The sequence below is a fragment of the Astatotilapia calliptera genome, chromosome 7, assembly GCF_964374335.1.
Source record: "Astatotilapia calliptera chromosome 7, fAstCal68.1, whole genome shotgun sequence".
Lineage (NCBI taxonomy): Eukaryota > Metazoa > Chordata > Actinopteri > Cichliformes > Cichlidae > Astatotilapia > Astatotilapia calliptera.
Genome location: NC_137428.1, coordinates 21132293 through 21154563, shown reverse-complemented (window position 1 = coordinate 21154563; position 22271 = coordinate 21132293). Strand labels below are relative to the sequence as shown.

General features: G+C 40.5%; 1 protein-coding gene across 1 annotated transcript; it reads right to left on the bottom strand.

Moving 5' to 3' along the window:
* Nucleotides 1–1946: 1946 nt before the first annotated feature.
* LOC113027328 (alanine--glyoxylate aminotransferase 2, mitochondrial-like) lies at nucleotides 1947–20701 on the bottom strand. Its single transcript, XM_080304194.1, is given in 14 exon segments — nucleotides 1947–2269; nucleotides 4999–5097; nucleotides 5904–6053; nucleotides 7682–7770; nucleotides 8621–8753; nucleotides 9023–9115; nucleotides 9313–9413; nucleotides 11074–11217; nucleotides 11713–11721; nucleotides 16443–16551; nucleotides 16629–16752; nucleotides 16857–17047; nucleotides 20192–20280; nucleotides 20382–20701. Coding segments are annotated over 14 exon segments (1452 nt in total). The 5' UTR covers nucleotides 20401–20701; the 3' UTR covers nucleotides 1947–2167.
* Between the last annotated feature and the right edge of the window lie 1570 nt (nucleotides 20702–22271).

Here is a 22271-nt window from a genome sequence, read left to right as displayed (position 1 = left end):
CAGGAAATCATCAGGAAATGATAAAATGTCCAAACGCGCTCTAATCACTCTCTCCCGGCGGAGAGCTCTGCGGAGAATTTGGGCTTCAACATCTACTGGCTCTTCAAGGAAGGAGCACGCCATGTCTGACACTTCCTACAGTCAGGTTTCTGACAAAGAGGCGGAGAAGGTCAGGGTTAGTTGAAGTAAACCTGCTAGGGGGCAGGTTAGCTTCACGGAGTGTGTCGTCATAGTAACTCACTCAGAATTAATCTAAACTCGCTTTGTGAAACCGAAAACCCAGAGTTTTGGTTAACTCAGGGTGTACTTACTCAGAGTTTGCACTAAACCGGCTTTCTGAAATAGGGCCCTGGTCATACATGTGATGGTAAATGGCCTGTATTTGTATAGCGCTTTTACTAGTCCCTAAGGACCCCAAAGCGCTTTACACATCCAGTCATCCACCCATTCACACACACAGTCACACACTGGTGATGGCAAGCTACATTGTAGCCACAGCCACCCTGGGGCGCACTGACAGAGGCGAGGCTGCCGGACACTGGCGCCACCAGGCCCTCTGACCACCCCCAGTAGGCAACGGGTGAAGTGTCTTGCCCAAGGACACAACGACTAGGGCTCGAACTGGCAACCTTCCGATTACAAGGCAAACTCCAAACTCTTGAGCCACGATCGCCCATGATCCATGATGTAGAAGATCATCAGTTCAGGCCACTACCTCCATCACTCCATGGTCCAGTTCTTATGTTTCTGTGTCCATTGTTGGTGCTTTTGATGATGGACAGAGGTCAGATGGGCACATGACCAGTCTGCACATATGCAGTCCCATACACAGCAAACTATGATGCACTTGTATCTGTCAGAACCAACATGAACTTTTTTGGCAGTTTGTGCTATGTTAACCCATCTGTGGAATCTTTGTTCCCTGCATGCATCAGTGAGCTGGGCCACCTGTGACCCTGTCATTGGTTCATCACTGTTTCTACCTTGGACCACTTTTGATCAATACTGATCAGTGCAGAAATGGTCTGACCCAGTCGCCATCACAATTTGGCCCCTGTCAAACCTGCTCAAATCTTGATACTTGCCCATTGTTCATGCTTCATCTTTGAGGACAAAATGTTCATCTGCTCCCTGGTATAGCTCATCTGCAAACAGGTGCCACAATGAGGAGATAATCGGTGTTATCGACTTCACGTCTCAGCGGTCAGAATCTTAGGCCTGATCAGTGATCAGGCAATGATATATGGGGATTCTAAATATGTTACATTGGACCTCTTACCTCTTCTTCAGGGTCAAACGTTTAAAAATATTTTTGTTTTAACCATTAAAACTATGCTACAAATGAAACTGCTTCTGTTTCTATCGGCACCATTTCAGAAATGATTCTGGCACATGGGGATCATAAATATCACATTATAGGCTCCAACCAAACATGTCACATTTGACCTCTGACCTCACTTTAACATTTCACAATCCCACATCTGCCTTTCGTTCAAGCTGACCCTAAAAGGTGTTAGATCTTTAAAGAAAGCATCAGAAAGAGAAAAAGGAATGAGGTAATACCTATTATCCATGACCTACTGCTACATAATGTCTCTGTAATCAATGTAAACATCTGTCATGTTGCCCGTATCTGATTTTTACTGCCATATAAACTTCTTACAGTATGTTTTAGATAATGAAATGAGTATATACATGAAATACAACACTATTCTCTTATAAGTAAATACTGCTCATGGTGGAGGTTTGCACTCTCGGAGTGCTTCTTGCTTCCATTAATGCCTCTGGGAATCGTGTGTAACAGCGAACAGCTTGTTGGATGTGTCTAAAAAAAAGAATAAAAATCATGCATTCATTTCATCGTATGTTTGCAGTTTTATCGGGAAGACAAAAACAAAATGAAACTGTAATTCTGTGGTCGGTTCATCTCAAATATTTTTACAGGCTGATCACAAAAATGTTTATTCATTCAATCTGAAGTGAGCAAAATGACATCGAAGTTAGAGAAACAGTAAAAATCAGTGACTATAAAAGACTGATTTCAGTGGAGCCATTTTTATATAATTTGAAACATTCAGACAATACATTTTTAATTGTTTTTTTTTAAAAGGAGAAGTCCCTTGCTGAATGGTTTTCCATTCCAGTTCACTCCTCGGCATTGACCTGCTCATTTTCTGTCCGTGTAGCCCGAGATTGCTTTATTAAACACCGCCAGGAAGAAATCTACATCCTCCCTCGTGATGCACATGGGGGGTTGTATGCGGAAGGTCTAAAGTGGTGCGAGAAAGGAAAAAAGAAGGTGAGAGTGGAGCTCATGGAGCGAAATAATCTATTTTTCTTTTCTTATCCTGAAGGCAGAGCGGGCGCATAAATTAATATCTAAGCCGGGAAAGGCATTTGCTTTTAAATCGAGACCCCCCCTCTTTCTGTTGAACAATCGCTTGTAATAGGTGAAAAAGTTTAAAATGAGGTCCCTGTTATCTTCACTGTATCACGCATGAATAGCTGTGCATTAATTGAAAAGAAAAAATTACTTTTACAGAAAAGGATGCCTTTTAAACTCAAGGACAAGGCAGTTGAAAAGCTTTAAGCATCGAAACAAATTGTAAAGAGGCTTTCACATTGATTCATTGTTGATCTGGGAATAAATCTAAAAAGTTACGCTCTGGCTTTTTCCCCTAGAACAATACAAGGTTAGCAATTGTGGCAGTGACATTTTGATTCCCGACTGAATGGAGTTTTCAAAAAATGTGCACCATATAATGTTTTTCATCCAGTGTAATATTTCATAATGAGTAACATAAAACGCCTACAGTATTTTCCGCAGCCAGTCAAAGCACTCTGCCGGGGACGTGCTGTATGAAATAAAACTTTCTCTTCAACAATGACATTTGATCAGAGATGGAGGTGAAATAAAGTTTTTGATGAACTGGGTACTCTTTTTCTGCTATTAATATTACTATTAACATTTTTTTTTTTTTTTAAAAGCTTCAATTTATAAGAAAGTGAATAAGAGACTTGCTGTCAAGCACAGTAATTAGGTTAGACCACCAAAAAACTTCCAAAAAGGTTGGGATGCTGTCAAATAAATGAATAAATAACAGAATACAATGACTTACAATCTACATTCACTGATCTTTTGGCCTCTTTCTGGAAGACAGCTGTGCTCTCCCTCCCTTTCTCTCTCAGGTTTCTCACACCTGATTGCCACAGATGAAGGCATTCAGATCATTTGTGGAACTTCAGATTTACCTCCAGCAGCAAGAGCTAAATGCTGTTCAGCCACTGGATTCTGACGGCACTAACTCAGCATGCACACGCATGCTGAGTTAGTGCCGTTTTGTTTTTTTTGTTTTTTGAGTGCTCTTGGAGGTTAGGAGTGGCAAACTTGTGGGACTTGTTTTGTAAAGTGTTTTGTTCATTAGTGGAAGCTTATTGGGTTTCTCTGTTATTGCTGTTTTGAGGCCAGCCGTTAGCTTAGATGTTATCTTTTTGGCTTCAACCCGGAGATTAGTGTAGTGCATTTGGTTTTTTAGCCTTGGAGACGCTGATGCAATTTTTTCCCTCCTATTCATTTTAAAATGTGTAGGGTCATTGTAAATGGTTAATTACAAAAAGTTAAATAATTTCCTTTGATGCACAGCAAAGTTTTTGGAAGCTCAGTCTGTGGTTTGCACCGCAGAGACTTTTTGTTGTAATGTATGTCTCAGAGTTTGCAGGCAGGGAGATTGTAACACCATGTTTTTTGATAGTCCTGTTCAAGACTGAGTGTGCCGTCGCACAGACTGTTCAAAGTTTTAGCCTTGAATCTTTCGCTTGTTGAATTTTTTAAAGAAAACAAACCTAAGTTTGACCGAAAAATCCTTGCTAATAACTGCTTTAAAGCACATTCTGAAGGGCGGGGCACAGAAAAGCAGAAGCTGGTGCACCACCATTCTTTTGTGAAGTCTAGTAAGTCAAATCACTTCTTGAAGAACAAAGACTTGTGCTGGTTTGACGAGTTTAGATGAGTGAACTTCCTCAAGGGCAAAACAGAGATTCTCCATCATGATTTAGTTATTTTTTGTCCCATATTTATAGTTTTATAGCTGATTTTTACACTTTTACATTTACATTTCCTAACTCTGTATTGGGTTCTTAAACTAAGAACACCCCATGATTCTGTTTCTTGTAAAACAATCTTTTCAGCAATAACTCTCTGATGACTCTCACATAGTTGTGGAGGGATTTTGACCCACTCGTCTTTACCTTTTTCAGTTCATTGTGGTTTGTACAGCTCAAGTTCTCATCAGTGTTTTAGTGAGGTTGTGACCTGGACTTTGACTGTGTGTTTTCAGCACCTTGAGTATCATAAGCCAATTTGGGCCAGGCTTTAGCTTCCAGACAGATGACCTCACATTTGACTCTGAAATGCTCTGGTCTGGTATAGAGATGAGTTCAAGGGCGACTTGGTGACTGCGAGACGGTCCTGTGGCTGGAAAACGAACTCAAATCATCACCCCTCCACCACTGTGCTGGACAGTTGGTTAGATTGGTTTGTACTTGTATGCTGTGTATTGTGGCCAAACGCCTCCACTTTGGCGAAATCTCCCAAGGAGATGCCTTGTGATTTTTAGATGCATCGCTGCAAACCTAATCGGTGCTGTCATGTTCTTTCTCCTGGCAACCCTACAGGCTTTTTGTAATTGTGCTGCCATGAACTTCAACATGCTGACTGAAGCCTGCACCGTCTGTAACTTTGGTTTCTTTGTAGTGTCGTCGAGTATTGCTCTTGGGAAGATTGTGGCATTGTGGCTGAATGTTCCACGCCAGCCTGACGAATCCTCTGCTTTTATAGACAAGTTTACACTTAACACTGATCAGTAAATAAAGTGAATCTGATTAGTAGCGGTAAGGGTGATTTTGTTTTTCGCATGGAGTCATGTAAACTTTTTTTCTTTTTCCACCACATGACTAAACTGACACAAGGATAGGTCAGCTCATGGTGACTCCGCCTACCTGTCCGTACACTCCTCCTTTGCCTATCAGGACTCCCATGTCCTTGATGTCCTCAAGGATCTCACTCATTGCTTCAGGAGGCAGCGGCTCTCTGCTGCCCTGTGGTTCAAAAAGAAGATATGAAAGGACACAAGGATGTGCTATCTTGTATTACTAATATTACTCATCTACTTCTATAGCACCTTAAAGCAAGCGCCATGTCTTCTGTGGTCTAATATGTTAATGTTTCCTCAGTCAGAAAGCTTAGTTAAAGTATTAAATGGCATTTTTGACTTCCACATTTCCTCCTGTTTAACAATACATCACGAAAGGTGGCGCATATGAATAGGATCAGCGTGCACAAACCTCATTCAGAAAATGAAAAATGTAAGTTAAAAACAGAATAGTTATTATTTTATTCCCAGTAGTTCACAGAAACAGTTACTTTTCCAGCCTTTCGTTCCCACAACCACCACATACCAACTTTCTGAGAACCGCTGCTGCCATCAAAATCAAAGTAAGATAAGATTTATTTGAGGTAGTAGTAAAATGTTTAAGCATTTGATGCGTTTCATTTTGAATAAAATGTGCATCTTTTCTGTCTTTCAGTCTTTCTGTTTTTACACAGTATCCCAACGTTTTTGGACTTTAGAGTTTTTACTTACAGGCAACATGACAGAAATGTTAAATCAGCCTTTGGACATAACCAAATATGTAAACTGAAGAGTCAGACTGATTTTTATTCAGTGTGGGTTTTGGGAAGGAATAGTTTGGCTAATCTTCTCTGCTAACAGCTGCTGCTGGTCCACTGTAGTATTTTTAAAAACAAACTGAATTTGCTCTGCTCACATATTTAAGCGCAGATGACAGCTGCTGCTACTCCTAATGGTGTATGAGAGATGAGTCACTTGTTTAGAACGCACTACCTTGTCTTTAACCATTTCCACGCCGATCTGGAGGGCTTTTCCACAGACATCACCGATAATCTCATATTTGTCTCTGAGTTCAGCCATTTGCGTCATCAGATAGGTGCCCACATGAAGACTGTTGTGCTGTGTGCTATCCTCTCTGATAGTCTGAAAAGAAATGAATTCCACATAAAATGTGCAGCATTTTGTTCTACTTCATTTTTTCCCCATTCGAGTTGCTAAAAAGGAAAATTATGCAGTACAATCATTTGAACTTAACAAGGTAACAACATTCAGTTCAGTTTTGCATGTTAGGAAAAAAAAATTTCAGTCAGTGCTTGTTGTTTATTTTCAAAAACAAATACACTGAAAAAAACCCAAATCTGTGGCCATGCCACGCTCTACATCATGCTACAGCTACGTGGTGGAAAATGTGAAAGGATTCCTTCTCAAGGTTTGGAAAAATTGCCCCTTTTTTGCTTTTTAATCAGCTTACACCTGGAGAAATGTGATCTGGAGTCTTTGGCATCTTTAATCATATAGTCAAATACTTTTAATAAGGAGGGGAAATGACCAGCTATTAAACCACTTCAGAAAAGCAACAAGCCCCACAATTTTTACTGACAGTAGGACCACAGCTTGCCCATCGTCTGTTGGATTGGACAACACTCTGTGTCGTAAAGCTCAGATCCCCTAAAGCTGGTTTCTTTAACATGACAATGAGTTCACTGTACTCAAATGGCCTCCACAGTCCTCAGCTCATTAAAGAACCTTTGGGATGTGCTGAAGCAGATTTGCATCACGACAAATCTGCAGAAACTGTACGGTTCTAAATAGCTATTAGGTTAAACCTTGGCATATCTCAGTAAGGTGTGCAGTGTATTCACCAAAAATGAGGAACCTGAAGAAGTGAAGGACAAAAGAAAAAGTGGCTGGCCTAAAAAATATGATGAACAGTATCTGACAAAACCTGGGAGATGGATATGGCCTTTCAGTTCATCATCTGCTGTTTACCAAAGCATCATCAGAAATGGTCCCAGTGGACGGGTAGCTGTCTGCGATGAATCCAAATGGGAAATTTTTGGGTCTAATTATTGTCACTATGTATGAAGGAGATAAAACAGTGCGTAACAGAGAGTCTACAGTCATCTGTAAAGCACGGTGGAGGCTCTGTAATGGTTTGGGGCTGCATTTGAATCAGTGGTGTTGTCAAAACTGATGGAATTGTAAACACAGAAAAGTGGATCAAATTTTGATCCACTATGCAGTCCCATCTGGAAAATATATGATTGGTAGATTTGTACAAAGAAAAATGTTAACCACTCAAATCAGTTTGCAAACATAAATGTTTTTAAGCTACTTCCAAGTTGCTCAAAAATATATTTGTACTACCAGATTAATATTTTCTTTAGTTGTTAGTCCCCTCGTCAACTCTCCACTGCCGAAGCAAACATTGTGTTTCTTAAAAGTAAAAATGGCACCGCATATAAAATGGTACTCAGCAGTATATTTTATGATGTATAATGTGCTGCAGCTTTTATCTGGTTCACTGTGTTGTGTGATAAGCTTTATCTGCTTTGTTAGCAAAGGTAGAAACAAATAAAAAAAGATGTATAAATCACTATACTTCCCCACTCGTGCGTGATTTACAGAGGTGTGCGTAGTAGCAGGGAAAAAAAACTAAACATGTAATCTATCTTCATTCACTGGGCAAAAGGACAAGTTATAAACTTGCCTGACTGTTTTATTAAGAACTTCTCAAACTCGTCTATGGAAATAAGAAGATCGGTTCTTACATCGAGAACTGATGAAGCAATGGCACACGCCAAGGGATTTCCTCCGAATGTGTTGAAGTGGGAGGCTTTCACAAAGGAAGCAGCAATTTCTGGAAAAAAACACACACGCACACACATGAATAAACAAGCTCACACCTCCGCTCTGCTGCTTGTAATCAAAACTTCAGCCTCAGAATACAAATGTCTCAGAATACATGCATTGCAAATGATTTGTGTAAGTATCAAGGGGTTTCATGTTAATTTTTGGACAGTGGGGTCTTTAAGAGCATAAATCGTGCATCTAAAAGTTGACCAGTACGTGAAAGCTGTTTCTACCATGAACGCACAGCAGCCTATTATTACACACCCACTCACAGAAATAAACATACATTTTCAAGGCTAGCGCTGTATTGGTAATTACCACGTGAGTCAGTGTTTGCTCTTATATCGTTTATGCTTTATGTCAATGGATTTTGCATGACGTTCTGAGGAAAAAAAGTCTGTGTTTGCATTTGAAATTGAAAATTGCTGGGATCACATAAATTTAATTAGGGCAGCGAAAAAAATACATAAAAAAGAGGTTAAGAGCGATCGTGGCTCAAGAGTTGGCAGTTCGTCTTGTAATCGGAAGGTTGCCGGTTCGAGCCCCGGCTTGGACAGTCTTGGTCATTGTGTCCTTGGGCAAGACACTTCACCCGTTGCCTACAGGTGGTGGTCAGAGGGCCCGGTGGTGCCAGTGTCCGGCAGCCTCGCCTCTGTCAGTGCGCCCCAGGGTGGCTGTGCCTATAATGTAGCTTGCCATCACCTGTGTGTGAATGTGTGTGTGACTGGGTGAATGACTGAATGTAGTGTGAAGCACTTTGGGGTCCTTAGGGACTAAGTAAAGCGCTATACAAATACAGGCCATTTACCATACATGCTAATTGAATTTAGGACTTGCGCATCTTAATGTAATCTCACCTGGTGTGGTAACAACAGCTCCCACTGGGAATCCATTGCCAATACCCTTTGCCATTGTAACCATGTCAGGAATGACATCATGACCTTGGAAACCCCAAAAGTGGCTTCCCGTTCGGCCAAATCCAGTCTAGACCTGTAATGTGCAAATGCCTTTTATATTAAAATTCTATATATCGCTCACTAATAATTAGATTATTATAATACACAATTGGATTATATAATTACATAATACATTAGTTATCCACAGTTTACTCAAAGAAACCAAGAGTTTCTAAAAGAAATTCCATTGAATTGCGTTTAGCTCGCTTTTATAATTACTGCATTGGCTTAGCCTTGCAATACTGTTTGGTTTTTGCTTTATTTCGTCTTTGAGAAAAACATAACACCTTCGTGGTGTCTGACCTCATCAGCAATGCAGATTCCTCCTCTCTGTCTTACAAGTTTGTAAGCTTCCTTGAGATAGTTTTTCGGGTACTGTACAGCTCCTCCCATGCCCTGTACACACCAAACACGCTTATATTCCTTTGCTAACATATTCAAAAAAATATCAAAAATAGAAGCAGTCATGCAGAAAAAACCCTGAGTGGTAGCATAACAAATATATTTAGTAAAATGAATGTTGTTTGTCCGTTACTATCACACGGAGTCAAAAATAAATCCAGCCATAGCCATGGATAAAAAGAATATAGTACCTGAATAGGCTCTCCAAAGAAAGCTGCAATTTGACTTGGAACGCTGGTAGCAAATGTCTCTTCTAACTGTTCAATGTAATGTTTATTTGCTATGCAAGCACCTGTGGGACCAGAGACAACAGTTTTCTAAAAGTAACAGTATACAAATGTCTATATGTTTTCAAAAAGTGTTTATTGCACCACAAGAACTTGCCTTTTCTTCATGTTTCAGACAGAATCATTTCTCATGCAGGTGTGTTAGCACGCTGAATTTGCGGGTACACTCTAGGTGAAACTCAGGCTTACAAATTTCCTCAGAATGATTAACCATTACAACAAGTGAATGATTAGCAGTTTGAACTGCAGGGGCATAAACACTTCTTTCGCTGACCTTTCTTTCTCTGACCACTCTTATTAAAGGTCTAAATTTACCTGGCAAAACAAACAATTTAACCAAAATTCACACTTATCAAGGCCATAAATGACATGGTGATTTTGGGTAATTCTTCTTTTCCAGGGTGGAATGATTGCACAGAATGCATAATAAATAATGGGTTTAAAAAACGTCTTTCAACTTGACAAGGCCAAGGTCTGTTAAGGTCCTGTTAGGGATCATGATTGACTACAGCTGGTAGTAAAAAGGATTTGTTTGACAGCACTTACTGGATTGACCAGTACTCAGAACAATAGGAAAGTCCAAGGAACTCAGTCAAGATCTAAGAGCTTTACACAATTTGGGGAGGTCTTGTGGAGCTATTTCTAAACATCTGCAGATTTTAAGCAAGTAGATGCAATTTGAAAGTGCGTCCCCTTTAACGAGGTCTGGAAAAATCCCCAGATTTGAGGAAATCGGTTAGGATGTTCAAGACCAACACAGGAACCAGAAAGCCTGCTATGAACTGGAAACAGCTGGAACACCAGCATCACTGTCCACAATGACGTGAGTTGTGCATCACTATGGACGGAGGAGAAAACAATCCCCTGCTCCAAAATCAACACCTTCACCTGAATATATCAACACCTGAAATTTGCAGTTGAACTTGGCAAGCCAAATGCCTTATTGTTGCCAAAAACTATTTGGCAACAATAAGGTAATATTTGAAGAGTAAAGGGGAGGCTCTCAAACCTAAGAACTGTATACCAGCTGTCAAGCATGGTGGTGGTAGCATCATGCTCTGGGGTTGTTTTGGTGTTAGAGGTACAGGTAAATTACATAAAGTGGTTGGAATAATGATGAAGGAGGACTACTCCCAAATTCTTCAACTTCATGTCGAAGCTTCGGCACAATTGAATTTTCTGGAATGGCCTTTCCAAAGCCCTAACATCAACGTTACCAACAAATTTAGATTAAAATTTAGATTAAATGCTCAATGATGGCTTCCAAACTGAGGTGCAACTTCAAGGGAACTTTAACTCTTCCCCATTTGAAATCCTACTAGGAGTAATGCTTGAAGCTCTTTTCTCAACTGAGTGGTTTCTGTCATATTTCAGGCCTGCTTAGAGAACAAAGTAACTGGGTTTGCACCAGAAGTTAAATATATAAATACATTCTGACTTATGCACCCAATTCTTTTGTTTTTTTTAAGTCAGCAGATGTTAACTTTTGACCACAACCATTCATCCTTTACATCCTTTTAGTGTTATAAACATCACGATTGTAAGCACACAATTCACGCACATGCAAGCTATTATTAGTGCAGACCATGGAGATGAATGTTCCTGTTTATGAGAGCGACAATAAAGATAATTGATGTGTGATAAGCCAGGGGTGTGTGTGTGTACCTTGAGCACAGCTACACTGTCTGATGGACTGCACAGGGGAGTCCCTGCAGTAGCTTCCTCCCCAAGGACCTCTAAACACATCAGGGCACATGGTCTGTTTATTGGGCAGAAACCAAGTCAGCTGGGTCAGTCTGACAGTTAATGGTTAACACAGAACAAAGATAACATCATAAAACCTGGAATGCTGCCCATAAGATTATTTGCAATGCCTGCTCAAGTAGTACCCGCACCAACAACAAACCCTTACCGCTAGACGGCACATCCGCATCGGTTTTTGAGAATTCAGGAAACATACTGAGAAAGGTTGTAATGAACCACTATGGTGGCATACATGTAAACACAGCTTTTCCTGAGGGTGCCACGCACCAGCATTTATTTGTTCTTCTTCACAGTATACACTGTGGACATGAACTATAAGTCTAACATAAGCCACATGCAAAAATATTCCGAGGACACAGCAATTGTGGGATGTATTAGGAACGTACAGGTGGAAGAATACAGGAACCTGGTCAGTGCCTTCTGTAACTGGATTAAGGAGAACTGCCGCATCATGAATACAATCAAAACTTGACGAGAGAATTGAGCGTAAAAGCGGAGCAGTCAATTTACTGGTCAGTTTATAGTCCTACCGTCACCTATGGTTACAAGCTCTGGGAAGTGAAGTAATGAGGTCATAGGTACGCAATGGCCATGGAAAATTTAAAGAAACTAATATTTCTTTAAACGGATGGAACCGGCTTCCTCGCCCTCTTGGTCATTGTTTGGTCATTGGAGTAGAGCTCCACATCATAAGAAGCCAGTTGAGGTGTTTCGGATATGTCCTACCGGGACAAGGCCCTGGGGGGAGACCTAGGACTCGCTGGAGAGATTACATCTCTTGGATGAGCTGTTAGAGAAGTCTGGGTGTATATGGTTAGACTGCTGCCATTGTGACACAAAATCGAATAAGCGGTAGGACATGGATGGCCGGCCGGCCGGACATCAAAGTGGCGTAGTCATACAAATATCTTGGTGTGCAACTTGATGACAAACTGGATTGATCTATCAACTCTGATGCCCTCAATAAAAAAGGGCAGCATGGACTCTTTCTCTGCAAACACTAATTCTTTATTGAGTGTAATAAAATGCTGCACTTGTTTTATCATGCAGTTGTTTGGCAGTGTTGGCAGCTTTGCCGGTTTTTGTTGGGGTAACAACATCACTTATAAAAACTGTAAGAAGCTGTATAAGAGGGTTAAAAAAAGCTAGCTCAGTGTTGGGTGGGGCTTTGGGAGCTGTGTTTGAGATGTCTGCGACTAGTGAGCACCCCCCACCCCCTCCCATTTAGACTGGATCCATCGATCCATCCTTCCTTCCATCCTCTCTTTTTGTTCTTCTTTTCGACTGTTAATGGGTTTTGTCGAGGATCAGTTGCCGCTCCTGATCCTTTGATTCTGACCTGGTGAAAATACGCAACTTAAGACAGACTTTTTCATTTCAACAGCTTCTTTATTATCCCATTTACAAGGTGGAATAAATACAGCGCAAAAGCCTCCTGCAGATTTGAAGGGCAGTCTCTCGATCTCTTACATATATACTTTTTCAAAGTTGCTCATTCAGCGCCTACTTTTCCCGTTATTTATTACTCTGTGTTCCTGTACCCTTCATACACAGTGATGATCAAAATGGTGCTACACTAGGATTCGGTCTCTTTCACTACACTTGTCTTCATCCTATCCATCCTAGTGTGAGTGGTTATATACAGAGGCTTGACATACAACAAGTTCATCACCTAGTTCTACATTTTGTCTATAATTACCAAGACTGTGGTTAATGCTGCTCTTTTGCACCCTTTCCTTTAATGCTGCTTCTTACTAACTATTTTTCTCCTCCAGTTTCACAGGGGGCTGCTAGCAGTATAATACTATCCACAGTTCCACAGTTTATTACATTTAAAAAGCTACACTTGAATAATCTGCTTTTCTAATAAAGTCACGACAAGATTAAAAATGTGAATTTTGCAGAGATACCATGGTGCAACAGGTCCAGAAGCCTAAATTTTGTCCCGTAATGTATTCAAATAAAATTAAAAGGGGACGTAATGAATGAACATAATGACAATTAATCAGTTATATTTCCTGTGGCAAAGGGGATGAATTTGAATGCACATCTACATCTTTGTGTGGCTTCATATTAGAGTATATCAATGCTAACCTTGAAAAAGGGTAATGTGATAAAAAGCAAAGCCAACTCCGTGATGAAGGACAAAGAAAAATATTGTCTTGTCTCATGAACATAATATAATGCAAATTCCAACAGTCAACCAATGTTCATCAACTGATGCCCATCCACTCAACATTAAACATTAGCATAATATTGCTTCTCCTGCTTATATCCTCCTGAGAACCAAGCAAAAAAGAATCTCCCCATTGAACTTTTTTTGTGATTTCCTTTCTCTCTGGAGCTAAAAGAGGCCACCCAGACAAGGACTTAGGGGTAGGACAGCTCAAATAAGTCAAAAGATATAGACCATTACAGATGACATAAATGAATAGGCTGGTTCTCAGGAGGATATGGATGAATGGCCAATGGCACAGCCTCTAGTATGTTTATGCTGTGCAGCTAAATGTAAAACTAGAAAGGCGGGACAGATTTCTATCTATCTATATCTCTATCTATCTATATATATCTATATATATATATATATAGATATATATATATATATATATATATATAGACGAGGAACCATCATGGAAGGACAGGCCCCTGCACGGTATGTACCACCGGCAGATAGAGGAGGTGGCTGATATCCAGAAATCCTACCAGTGGCTGGACAAAGCTGGACTGAAAGACAGCACAGAGGCACTAATCATGGCAGCACAAGAACAAGCTCTGAGTACAAGATCCATAGAGGCTGGGGTCTATCACACCAGGCAAGACCCCAGGTGCAGGCTGTGTAAAGATGCCCCAGAGACAATCCAGCACATTACAGCAGGGTGCAAGATGCTAGCAGGCAAGGCATACATGGAACGCCATAACCAAGTGGCCGGCATAGTGTACAGGAACACCTGTGCCGAGTATAACCTGGAAGTCCCGAGGTCAAAATGGGAGATGCCCCCAAGGGTGGTGGAGAATGACCGAGCTAAGATCCTGTGGGACTTCCAGATACAGACGGACAAAATGGTGGTGGCTAACCAACCAGACATAGTGGTGGTAGACAAACAGAAGAAGATGACCGTAGTGATTGATGTAGCGGTTCCGAATGACAGCAATATCAGGAAGAAGGAACACGAGAAGCTGGAGAAATACCAAGGGCTCAGAGAAGAGCTCGAGAGGATGTGGAGGGTGAAGGTAACGGTGGTCCCCGTGGTAATCGGAGCACTAGGTGCGGTGACTCCCAAGCTAGGCGAGTGGCTCCAGCAGATCCCGGGAATAACATCGGAGATCTCTGTCCAGAAGAGCGCAGTCCTGGGAACAGCTAAGATACTGCGCAGGACCCTCAAGCTCCCAGGCCTCTGGTAGAGGACCCGAGCTTGAAGGATAAACCGCCCGCAGGGGCATGCTGGGTGTTTTATATATATATATATATATATATATATATATATATATATATATATATATATATATATATATGTATATATATATTAGGGGTGCAACGATATTCGTATCGATATTGAACCGTTCGATACAGTGCTTTCGGTTTGGTACGCATATGTATCGAACAATACAACATTTGTAATTTATTTTATCAACTTTCCTTCTGACGATGCTGTCTGTGTTGAGCGCTCAGTGAATCTGCGTTCGACTACTCCGCCTAGGCTGCACTGTCGAGCGCAGATCCACTGAGCGCTCCACACAGACAGCATCGTCAGAAGGAAGAGCGCAGGGCACCTCCCCCACCCTCATTCAGATCTGGCGTTTGGAATTATTTTGGTTTTCATGTGACGTATGACCCTGAAGGTAAGCGAGTCATGGACTAAAGTAAAACAGTATGTTGGATGTGCCATGCAATGCTCAATTACATGGGTGGGAACTAGTGTGTTAGCGCAGTTAGCTCGTTAACGTGTTGGCCGTCTAGCCCCATGCACGGGGCGATCGGCGGTAGCTCGTTAACGGAGATTTACCGTGTTGTGGTGTTAAGGTCATTTCAACGAGATTAACCTGAAAGCACTAGTGGGAACACAACGAATATGACTGCACATTTACGCCGACATCATCCTAGTGCAAAGACAAAAACAACAAGCATGCTACTAACTTTAGCCGAGTCATTTAGACAGCTGTTAGCACATGATTCTCCTTATGCTGCTGAGAATATAGCCCAGAAGAAGCGGATAGTATAGCTTTTATTTTGGAAAGAGACATTTCTCTGTAATAAACTCTCTTTTCCAAAGATGAGTGATTCCTCAATCAGATACAGGGCTTGCAATATCGCTAGCCTGACGTCCCGGAGCTAGCGATTTTTTCAGTCGGGCTACCAAAATCTATCTCTTCCCTGCCCGTCGGGCTATTGTAGGAAAAATATATGTCAATGCTTTTGCATTCTTTCAGAAATGTAGCTGGGTAATTATGTCATTGGCATCGGTGAGCCACTGTCAATATGTGACATATTGAAATCGCGTTTGAATTTGCGCTTGTTTTTTGCTTTCACTTTGCAATCGTGCGAACTGTGTATAGAGAGCGACAACACTGATCTGTGAGTGATGATAATTTGCGCACCAATTCCTCTGACATCGTCTTATTAATCGTTAGCTTACTATGCAAACATGACAAGTGAAATCTCCCGCAGCAAGCTTAAACATGTGAGAGGTTGATCGCGCAGAGAATCGCTGAGCTTATGTGAGTGCGTGTGTAAAAGCAGCAGTATATATATTTTAGTTCTGCTGAGCCAAATAAGACAGGTCAGGGTGAAGAAGTGACAGCCAAAGAAAAGCTTACCACAAAACGGAGAAGTTATGACAAATCAGACTATAAGGCAAAAAGAAAGTGCAGCTTTATGGTTTCATGGACAAAATAATTTCTGTGGCTGCAATATGACGAGCTAAATAACCAGGGCTGCACATAAGTGGTCCGCAGGTGCGCATTCGCTGTCAAAATAAAAAACACGCACAAGGGTTAGGGTTAAATTTAAAAACTGTACTTTTGAGTTAAAATATATATTTATAATTTTAATAAATGACAAATTAAAAAGGCATGAACATTTTTTTTGTATCGAAAAAATATCGAACCGTGACACCAAAGTATCGAACCGAACCGAACCGTGAATTTTGTGTATCGTTGCACCCCTAATATATATATATATATATATATATATATATATATATATATATATATATATATATATATATATATATAAGATCCATCATGATTATAGACAAATTAAGCTTGGTTACAATGAGATGTTTACCTGAAGGTGATTATATCAAAGTTGCCAGTGTGGAGGCGAGCCATCAGCATCGCAAGCTCATTGGCTTCCGAGCCGCTGTTGGTCAGATAAATCACCTGGATGAGAAACCAGAGAGGACACATTTTAACAACAGCCTTCATACTAATTAGATTCATGGACTGTAGCAGAGCACCTTAAGAGGATCAGGTAAGTAGGGGGCCAGTTTGTCACAATACTCATGCAGTTCAGGATGGATGTAGATGTTAGTAGTATGCCACAGTTTCTTCAGCTGCTTCTGTATCGCAGCTGTCACTTTTCTATGCAAACAAAGGTCAAAGTGGAAAGAACTGAATGAGCCAATTTTGTATAAACAACTGAAATCAGAACAAAAACCATACACGGTGAAGAAGAACGGCCTTACGGGTGGCAGTGGCCCACACTGACGGTCGCCACACCGGCAAATAAATCCAAATATCGCTTCCCATCCACATCCCACAGCCACTGCATGTAGCCCTGGTGGATGAACACGGGCTTCTTTAAGTAAGTTATCTTCGTGGTCATGGGGTTGCAGTTCTGCTTGCGGATCTCCATCATCTGCTCTTTGGACATACCCTAAAAATACGCAGAAGAGATGTTACAGAGTGGGAAGGTCGTAACTTTTTTATTAGTGTTAGCACAGTAGTACATTTAAAGCATAAAAGAAGGACTTCCTGATTTCTTTGTCTATAAAGCTGGTTTTACATACTTTGGCGGTTGTTATTGGAAGACATTGGACAGAGTTTATTAACGCAAAAGCGTCACGACCATGTGAGATAACAGTTGCAAAACTTTACATGTGTGTAGTAAAAATGGAAAATTCAAAGATGGGTGTGGTCTGCCTTATGATTCTGAGTAAGGGTGCAATAAGGTCCAGGGTGCCTTGACACTTTACTATCCTTGTATGTAACATGTAATATCCTAGACAATGGCAGCAGCTCGGGGGTGAACTTGATCCCAAAACTAGTGAAGCCAAAGAATCATTCAAAGATTTAAACATTGACTTTGGTGCACTAATAATCAGCCGGCTTGGGGCAGATACTTTAACTGTTTAGTAAGTACTCGTATGTAACATTACAATTAGATTTGGGTTATTGACAAAATCCTCTATAATATCCAGAAAGGTACATTATGGATGGAGTCAGACAAAGTGGAAAACTATCGCATGGCCAGAATTTTTAATTCTGTTTGCAACTCAAGGACACAAAGGCCAAAACAGTGTCGGACCATCATTCATCGCACCATACAAGAAGCAGTATCAGTGATTGGAATTGGAGTCCCACTGGTGACTTGCACATTTGCGAAGGAACCATTATTGCTGAACTATGAGGATCCAAAACCCTATGTCAGGTAAGAATCAGAAAATCACAATTAGTGTCGTTGATTCCAAAATGCACACAGAGTTGTTGAAAACAGAAGCAATGCAACTTTTTTCAAGTATTGTTGCTGGCATAAAATTATCTTTTGTCTTCAGAAAAGTCTTCATTCTCTGTGGCATGGATTCAACACCACCAGCCCCAGAGGAGTGCTATTGTTCCTATGGCTACTTCACTACTGTTGATGTGTCTCTCAGGTAAATCTCACAACTGATCAAAAGAGTTGATACTTGTGTCAGTCAGAAGTACAGATCTCTTGCTTATCTAAATAATGTCCAGCACAGCATTGGTATTTTCAGTAAAACCACTTCAGACTTATTTCAGATACGTATAAAAGAACAAGGCCAGTCGGACACTGTCAGCAGTGAGATTCAGTTGAACCAAATAGAAAAGCATCTTCTGTGTCTTGTATCACAAGAATACTATACATATAAAATGTAAAGTGATTTAATGTAACTCTTCCCTTCATTGGCTTCCTGTTAAACCCAGAATTGAATTCAAAATCCTGCTCCTCACATACAAGGTCTTAAATAATCAGGCCCCATCTTATCTTAATGACCTTATAGTACCATATCACCCTATTAAAGCACTTCGCTCTCACATTATAGGCTTCCTTGTTGTTCCTAGAGTACTTAAAAGTAGAATGGGAGGGAGAGCCTTTAGTTTTCAGCCCCCTCTTCTGTGGAACCAGCTTCCAGTTTGGATTTGGGAGACAGACACTATCTCTATTTTTAAGATTAGGCTTAAAATTTTCCTTTTTGGTAAAGTATATAGTTAGGGCTGGACCAGGTGACCCTGAATCCTCTCTTTCTTACATTGCAAAAGGTGTATGCGACTATGCTACTATCCTGTCTTTCTTCTCCCACCCCAACCGGTCGCGGCAGATGGCCGCCCCTCCCTGAGCCTGGTTCTCCCGGAAGTTTCTTCCTGAGTTTTTCCTTCTCAATGTTCAGTTCAGTTCAGTTCATTTTTATTTCAAACATTTCAAACATGTGCCTTCACAATCATTACAAAATATCATTCCATTATTTGTTTGAAAAGGAGTAGGCTGAAGTATTTACTTATTTGTCCCTACCCCCTCAAGTTTTACCTCTCATTCATTTAATTTTTTTTTGTCTTAAATTAAACAAACAACATATGAAACATATGAAACATATGAAGTAAAACAAAACATAACATACATAAATCAAAACAAGAAATTAGCAAGCCCCACCACAGTATAGTTTCTTTCATATGAAAAATACAGAATGTGTATATTTGCAGATACACAAGTTATGGAAAAACAACAAAACAAAACAAAACAAAAAGTCGTAAAGTGCTTGCTCATAGGGGGTCATATGTTTGTTGGGTTTGTCTCTGTATGTATTATTGTAGGGTCTACCTTACAATAGAAAGCACCTTTAAAAATAAATGAATAAAACTGAATTGAATTGATGTAATATATATTTTTTCCTGTTCAAGACACCAGGCAGGAAGCAGTGCTGATTTCTCAAGGGACTGTATCGTCAGCTCCTAGGCGCTCTAGCAATAATAATTTAATATCAGTAAGATTCACCAGATGGTAGTAAGACCTGTTCTGATGTGTGGGTTAAAGTCTGTGGCACCAGCAGAAACACAGCAATAACAGGTGGAGATGACAGAGTTGAAGATGCTAAGATTTTTATTGAGAGCGACCAGGATGGATGGGAAATGAGTACATCAGAGGGCAGTTTAAAGTTTAAAGTTAGAGAGGAAAGGCTGAGATGGTTTGGACATGTGCAAAAAAGGAATAGGGGAAATACTGGTCATGAAGCTGAAGCTGCCAGGCAGGAGGGAAAGATGAAGACCATATATTTAGGTCTTACTAGGTCATGGACTTGGGCCAAACCTTAAATAGCTTCCAGTGAGGCAAATCCTCCCACTTTCACCTTAAGAAACGATAAGGAATTTTAGGACTTGCCGTGGCATGATTTAGTACGGTATGTACAGACTTCTCTGAACACTTGTTTAGACAGCTGCTGCTGAATGAGAAAGCCATAAGTAGAATCTTCACTGAGACGAGGAAAGACCAAATCAGTGCAGTTCTTACATTATTACACCAACTTTCTTTGTTTGGCTAACAAAGCACTAAATTTGTTAGGCCCAAAGTAAATTTCTAATCTGCTGCTCCACTGTGAACCATCTCAGAGATCATCTGGGAAAGATCAGCTTACCTCATAGAAAAATGTATCTGAATTTCAGGAAAACCTGAGATTGGCTCTGGCCCCGGTCTTTGGGGATTCGTATGTTTCTTTTTATATTTGATGACTTTCTTTTATTTGTGAGAGGGCTTGCAGAAGAACATGAATGTGCCATCACTTCCTACCTTGTATTCCTCTGGTTTGAAACTGCACGGGGGCATCTCTGGGATGTCTACCGTACAATATTTGATGGCTGATTTCTGACGTGCTGCTCCTGTTAAAAAAGAAAAAAGAAACATCAAAATGCATGAAGAAAAGTGAAGAGCATAAGCTTTCGGGTTTCTGAAGCACTCTATGAACCAATCAAACTTTTACCGTGGCATTTCTGTGACATTTGAGGAAAGCCTTTTTGAGTGTCTTATAGCAATTGTATTCTTGGCCCCTTCATTGTAGTCTGGCAATCCTTTCAGATCTTCATTTTATGGTGAATTGTCATTCGATTTCTGAAAAAGCAATTCAGAAAACGGAAAACAGTGCCCTTAAGATCTTCAGAATAATGCAGGTCTAAAATGTGCTCCGTGACCTTTGTTGTTTTCCTGATTTTCTGTATGTTTTAGTTAATAGTTAATCAGGTTAAAACCTGGTTAGTGCTTTACCACATTAACTTCACATTGTGTAACAGAGGAAGCATATCCTTTCTGTTTTTCAAAGACAAGAACATTTAATAACTGGACTGGCACACGTTATACGAGCTAACTAGAATTCCTGCTTTTACTCAGACTCATTTAAAGGCATATTGAAGCTGATGCTAGCAGGATATCTACTGTATATACAGACTGAAGATGGGGACCAATGATTAGTGCCATCAATTCAGTAACAGAGCAAATATAAGATATGGTCACACCCTCCTATTCTTTTCCTACATTTGATCATTTTGGAAATAAAAATGCCATCAGTTTATCCCTTCTTATCTTATAAGCTGTTTTTGTGGCGGGTCCGTAGTGAAGCGTTTCACATATTTCCACTAACAAGCAAAAGATCACAACTTTGATTGATTTGCAGACACAAATCCCTCTGGGAGTTGTAGTTCTAGTCTAAAACAAATCTGAACAAAGCAAGTATGAATGACGGAGCAGCTGAAAGTAGCTTCTAATGAGATTAATGAGATTCTAATGAAATCATGGTTTGTGAGATCACAGTGACCTCTGCCCTTGACCACCAAATACTTAGCAGCTCACTCTTGAATCCAAATGAAATGAAATGTGCCTGACACATTTGGCAGATTTCACTGTAAAAAATCTTATTTGAGCAAAGACCAGCAGAGTTTATGTACAGATAAAAAAACAAACACTTTAACACCTCGGATGATCTGTGCTATACATTTGGAACTTTTTCCCACCTGCAGTGTTGGGGAGTAACGGAATACATGTACCGCCGTTATGTATTTAAAATACAAAATATGAGTAACTGTATTCCGTTACAGTTACCGTTTAAAAAGGTGGTATTCAGAATACAGTTACTTTGTTGAAATAAAGGGTCTTTTCCTGTTTCATATGTTTGGCTATGTCCTCTCTATTTTTGGTTTCCACGCCCCAAACAAAACGCGCATTAAGAGGCTCTAATGCCTGGGTGTCAATCTCGCGGCCCATGTCACCCCTACTTGCGGCCCGCATAATGATGTGAAGAAATATTTTAAAAAATTATTCACAAAAATGATTTAATATGAAGGCAATAGGCAGAGTGTTACAGGCATCGCCCTAAAGAATGTAGCCTCATGGGCAGTGTAGTCCGTGCTGCAGCGAGAATGGACTGCCATACCCGTTATGTGTCTGTGAGCGAGGGAGGGAGAAAAAGGAAAAGTACGAGTTGTCACCGAGCAGAAACGGGAGCTGGAAGCATGTAAATATAATAATAACCACTGCAGCCAAGAAGAGTGCCTGACGAGCCCAGTTGTAAGTAAGCTATTAAGACTCGACTGTACACCATGTTCCTGTTTTCCTCCCAAACAATAAGTTTCGTTGGAGCAGCCTTTCAACGCCTCTGTCTGTCTCTCGCTAGCAAAGTTGACCCAGACAACAAAGTAAAGCTACCAGCCCGACACGGAGCCTGACGTGTTAGCCAGAGGTCCCTTTACTATGGTTCGGAGCCGCGGACCTGTTTTATATACGCGTGAAACAGTTTCCTATACGAGATCGCTGCAAATATATTCAGATTTAAAAATCTAGTTGGTGTTGGTATGGCAAGTAAGCTTCAGTAAAAGTAATA